The sequence below is a fragment of the Microtus ochrogaster genome, chromosome 18, assembly GCF_000317375.1.
Source record: "Microtus ochrogaster isolate Prairie Vole_2 chromosome 18, MicOch1.0, whole genome shotgun sequence".
NCBI classification, from domain to species: Eukaryota; Metazoa; Chordata; class Mammalia; order Rodentia; family Cricetidae; genus Microtus; species Microtus ochrogaster.
In genome coordinates this window covers 6,873,879-6,879,512 of record NC_022020.1, presented here as the reverse complement: position 1 = coordinate 6,879,512, position 5,634 = coordinate 6,873,879, and the positions used below count along the sequence as shown (strand labels likewise).

The 5,634-nt window shown below is 44.4% G+C and overlaps 1 protein-coding gene across 1 annotated transcript in view; it reads left to right on the top strand.

Annotated features, from left to right (window-relative positions):
* Osbpl1a (oxysterol binding protein like 1A) overlaps positions 1-5,634 on the top strand; it is a 196,079-nt gene that overhangs the window by 17,426 nt on the left and 173,019 nt on the right. Inside the window, exon 4 of the mRNA XM_005355774.3 lies at positions 621-695. Within this exon, the coding sequence (XP_005355831.1) occupies positions 621-695 (75 nt within the window). The remainder of the gene's footprint in view (positions 1-620; positions 696-5,634) is intronic.

Below are 5,634 nucleotides of genomic sequence, written 5' to 3'. Positions count from 1 at the left end.
AACTCACAGAGATCCGCCTGCCTCTGCCTCCCAAGTGCTGGGATTAAAGGCGTGCGCCACCACCGCCCGGCATTGCTGGGTTTTTTTAAATGGCAAAAAGGGGATATCAATAAAAAATAGTTTTCAGCTTTGCAAGCACGATAATTATGGAAAAGACGCAAAGAACATCCTAAATAATTAAAAATAATATCAGAATCTCAGAGAAGACTTAATGAGAACTGAGGCCTCAAATGTCATATCTGCTAACTTTTCACATTTTTGAAATCGAATCATGTACTTAATTTGTGCATTTAAGCCGAGGCATGTTTTCATGTGAACACTTACATATTGATGGTGGAGCAGATGCTCCGAGTCCAGGGACAGTTCTTACAGTCCTGTCTCTGCTACAGTGGAAGGGCTGATAGTCCCTTGGAGAAAAGTCTTGACTTCTGCTTGTCTGGTAGATTTTTGCGTTTTAGGAAAGCTGTTTACTTTAGCTGTGAATTGAGTTTACTTTTAGTAGCAACAAACAATGTTAAATTATTTTGAATTTTAAAGCATTTAGGAATTCTGTTTATTTATGTGTGTGTATATATATTCACTAATGTGTGGACACTATTTAAAGTGTTCGTGTTTACTAGGCTGGTGCAAAAGTGAACGTGTTAAATGACATGGGGGACACGCCACTACATCGAGCTGCCTTCACAGGACGAAAGGTGAAAAATGTTCTTTTTTTTTTTTCATTTACAAAAGGAAGTGTAGAAACCAGCCTTTTGGTCACAAGAGCACATGGTGGGAGGGGTGATCTGAGCATTGCACAGTGAGGTAAAACACAAAGGCCAAGAGCTTCACTGTGCTGTTGAAAGACCCCCCCCCCCAAGTGGGGAGACTCTCACTCAAGTCTCGGGATAACACCCCCCCCACCCCAGGAACTCACGAGAGACCATCCTTGCTGCAATCGCATGAGGTTTATTGACAGGACAGAAACCAGTGCACTGGTGCCGAAACTCATTTCCCATGCAGGGGTAGAGAGTTCGACCCCAAGTAGCTGGGAGAAGGGGTGTTTAAGGGAAGAAACCACAACCTAATAATCAGAAGGAAGTAGGGAGGGCATCATTGGAAAATTTCGAAAATACCAGTGATAATCACAAGGGGGTAACTCCCTGTTTCTCAAGATTATTCTCAAGATTATAATCTAACTTTATCTTCAGCTAGTTCCTGAAACAGAGTCACTGAATCGGCTAACCTAGATTTTTGGCTCTTCTCTTCCTGCTAGATTTTTGTCTCTATTATTCCTGCTAGAGGGGTCTGGATTTATCCGGGTCTTTCACTGTTCCTCATTGAACAGCCCCCCCCCCCCCCCCCCGTGCCAAAACCAGAGCCTAAGCCCTCTGTCTCAGTTCACCTTGGGGAATATCCATTGCAGTGATTTCTCATGCATTTACGTGGTTGTGTAGCCATCACTGTACCCCTGTTGGGAACATTTCTGTCATTCCGCTGCATTACTGGGTCCTCTATGCATTCATTCCCTGTGCCTGCCTCAAGCCTCAGGGTATCATTTGTTTTTTTTTCCCTCTGGATCGTTGCCTTTTTTAGAAATTTTAGAAATTTATAAACGGAAACTCCTTAGTACCACAGTGATGAGGTTTATCTGTACAGCATGCACCAGTACCATGTGTGTACAGCTGTGTGCATAGATGCATGGGGCCCAAGGCCAGAGAAGACCTCGTGTGCTGTTCTATCATGGGGCACCTATTCCTTTGACACGAGATCTCTCGCTTGCCCCGAGACACCAGCTCCAGGAGACTTCTCGTTTCTGTCCTCACAGTGTTGGGTTACAGGCTTGACTGCAATGGTGCCTGACTCTCTGTGGCTTTGGCTTCAGGCCTTCATGCTTGCACAGCAAACACTTCTTCCTGCTGAACCAATTCCCTTGCCCTCTGCTAAGTCCTAAAAGTACACGTTGTAGTATTTCAGAGTGCTTTTTGAGCACCCCTGCCTCTGCAGAGCTTAGCGTTCAGTCGGCCGTTGTCTAAGTAGCAGTGGGCTCACCTACTCAGGTCTCACGGGGTTTTGCTTTGCCTGTGTTAGGTTGGCAGTGCTTCAGAGTTCAGGCTTTTTTCACGTTCCTGTCTGAGGGCCCACTCGCTTTTCTCCTGCACATGAGTGGTGTTCCCTAGTAACTGGAACCGAGTGGACGATAGCACAGATTCACTGCCATCCCCAGTCTCCTAGATCAGTCAGTTCATTGTCCATGTTCAGCTCTTCACATAGCTGGCCATTTCTACTGTTCTCATGAACTCTGAATATGTGATCATGCTAAATTGGGCCCCAGCCTAAAAAATCCAACTATGTTCATGTAGCATTTAGCTTAAGTAAATGGTTACATCATGTACAAATGTTTAGCTTATATATGTGATAATAAGTGTGATTAGATGAAAAGTTTAACTTCTAATTGTGATCACAAAAGCCCAAATTGTCTTGTAATCCTTTATTCTGAATGTAATTTTAAATATCTTATAAACTTTAGGTGATTTTTAAATAGAATATTGAGTTTAAATTTAGGAAAAGATTGTAAGATGCTTTAAATCCTTGTACTCTGAAAGATACAAAATTTAGCTCCCCAAATTTTGAGTGCACTTTGACTTTTCTTGGTATATTAGCGACCCCTAGTGTTCCATATTGGAAATCAACATAACAATTTGTTTTTAGTGTTCTGTTTGATTTTTGTTCCATTATTTTTCAGAGGCATTTAGAATTCTAAAGTCTTCTTTCTATGAATTTTGTACCACCCAAGCAGCTTGACCATTCTGTTTCATTTATTGGTAAGCAGCCACTCTAAATGGAGATGGGCACATTGCCCTTTGTTCCGTGGGAAGCAAGCTGAGGTGCATAACAGTGTGAAGCAGGGACACAGCTGTGGAAGAGTGAGGCCTCGGAAGTGAACAGAGGCTGGAGCCAGGCCATGGTTTGGTCTCTTAGGATGTGTCTTAGTTAGGGTTTTTATGGCTGTGAAAAGATAAATGACCATAGAACTCTTACAAAGAGAACAATTAGCTGAGGTGGCCGCTTAGTGTCTGAGGTTCTGTCCGCGATCACGAGAGGCAGCATGACAGCATGCAGGCAGATGTGGTGCTTGCTTGACCAGAAGGCAGCAGGAAGTCAGCTGACTGTCACACCGAGGGAAACTTGCGCAAAAGAGACCTCAGAGCCCTACCCCACAGTGACACACTTCCTCCAAGACCACCCCTCCTATTAATGCCACTCTCTGTGGGGGCCATTTTCTTTCAAACCACCACATTCCACTTCCTGGCCCCCAAAGGCTTATAGCCATATCGTGATGCAAAATATGTATTTAGTCCAACTTCAAAAGTCTCCATTGTCTATCAGAGTCTCAAACTTGTTTCAAAGTACAAAGTCTGTTCTGAGACACATGGCAGTTTCTTAACTAGTGCCCCTGTGAAAATCAAAATCAGAAAGTAGATTGCATTCTTCCAACATACGGTGGCACAGGATATACATTACTATTCCTAAACATAGGGAAGGGAGTATAGTGAGGAAACACTGGACAAAAGTAAGAACCAAAACCACCTGGGTAAACTCCAAACTACAGCTCCATGTCTGATGTCAGCATGCTCTTCAGATCTCCAACTCCTTTCAGCTCTGTTGATCACAGACAGCACACTTCTTTTCTTCGGCTAGTTTCACTCCCTGTTAGTAGCTCTCCTTGGCAGGTATCCCATGACTCTGGCATCTCTAACAGTTGGGTTCTCCAAGGCAATCTAGGCTTCAGCTTTACAGCTTCATGCAATGGCCTCTCTATTTGGCCTCCATTCAGGGACACCCCTGACACATGCCTGGCCTCAGTGATTTTCTTTAGGTATGGAAGGCAAATTCTGTAACCTGTTTCTTCTATCCTTAGCTTAAGTTAGAACCATTTGACTGAAGCTGCTAAGTTTTACTGGGGCTGGAATGTGTCCCCTTTGTTTGATCTTTCTGATGTCCTTCATTGCCTAAACTTGGCTATCCTTGAACTTTCCTTTTTGACTAGGCTGGCCTCAAACTCGGCAATCCCACCAGCCATAGTCTTCCCAGTGCTGGGATTAAAGGTGTGCCCCCCACACCCAGCTCTCAGCTTTTCTGTAGTTCCTTTTCACAAATTGGAAACTCAGCTTGGTGGTATTTTGCTCTGAGCTCCCCCACTCCCTTTATTCCATTTCTTAATCCATTTCTATCCTTAAGGATATAAAGGATGTAAATGAATGTCAACGATAGAATTTAGCTCTACTCCACTTCCTGTTGCTCTTTTTCTTCTCAAAGTTTTTATTTTGTAATTTATTCTGGTCAATTTGCTTCTTTTCATTATAAATCTTCATTAGTGTTAGCACTGGTACCCACATGGCAGAGTCCATACTAGGCTGTTTTGAGATCATCTACCAACAGAATTAATCCAAAATCCTTCACTTTAGTGTCAGACAACTCTTCAGACAGGGGCAAAAGGCAGCTACTTCCTTCACCAAAATATCACAAGAACGATCGGTATCTTGGCAACATACTAAAATTCTTCTCTCTAACCTCTTGAGCAAGCCTCCGGTACCAACTTCTGTCTCAGGCTTTGTAATTGCTGTGAAGAGACTCCAAGGCAATTTTTTTTCGAGACAAAGTTTCTCTGTGCTTCTTTGGAGCCTGTCCTAGAACTCACTGTGTAGACCAGGCTGGCTGTGAACTCACAGAGATCAGCCTGCCTCTGCCTCTTCAGTATTGGGATTAAAGGCATACACCACCATAACCTGATAACACTACCATCACCTGGCAACTATTATGTAAAAAAAAAAACCCATTTAATTGAGGTGGTGGCTTACAGTTTCATAGGTTCAGTTCATTATCATCATGACAGGGAGCTTGGCAGTGTGCAGGCAGACGTGTTGCTTGCTACACCTTGACCAGAAGGCAGCAAGAAGTCAACTGACTATCAACACTGAGAGAAACTTGAGAAAGAGACTTCAAAGCCTGCCCCCACAGTGGCACAATGGGTGCCCAACAAGGCCACACCTCCTGATAGTGCCACTCCCTTTTGTGGGCCATTTTCTTTGAAGCCACCACAGGATGCATCAGCCCTCATGTGGGGAGTTCTGGAGAAGAGGGTCTTACAGCTTTGTACTGCTAGATATTGGAGACACATCCTCTGGAGGTGTGGCTCTGTGCCATACTATAGCTGTTGCAGGTAAAGGGTGCTTCCAGGCCACTTCCCAGAGCTGCAGTCATAGATCTTATTCCTTCAGGGGACTTTGGCAGTGATTCAAAGCTTCTCCCACAACCTACCATTTAACTCAGATCTACTTCTTCATCCCTGTGTGGGAGTGGCAACTTCAGGCTGCTCCTGTGCCTCTCCACAGAGGAGCCTCTGTGGGAGGGTGGTTGGCACATGGTGACTTTCAATGCTCAGTGAACCAGTGTCTCCCTGCCTGTTGTCCATTCTGGACTCTTTACCGTTCATTAGTGACAGGTTTCCTGGGGTCTGACTCAGGCTCTTAGCCCCATTACCTTTTCCTTCACGGCCCTTACATGTTTGCTCTCATTGGACAAGGTCATGCATGGTGATGCTTGCCTGTATCCTGAGGAACAGGGGAAGGATCAGGAATTCCAGTTCAGTGC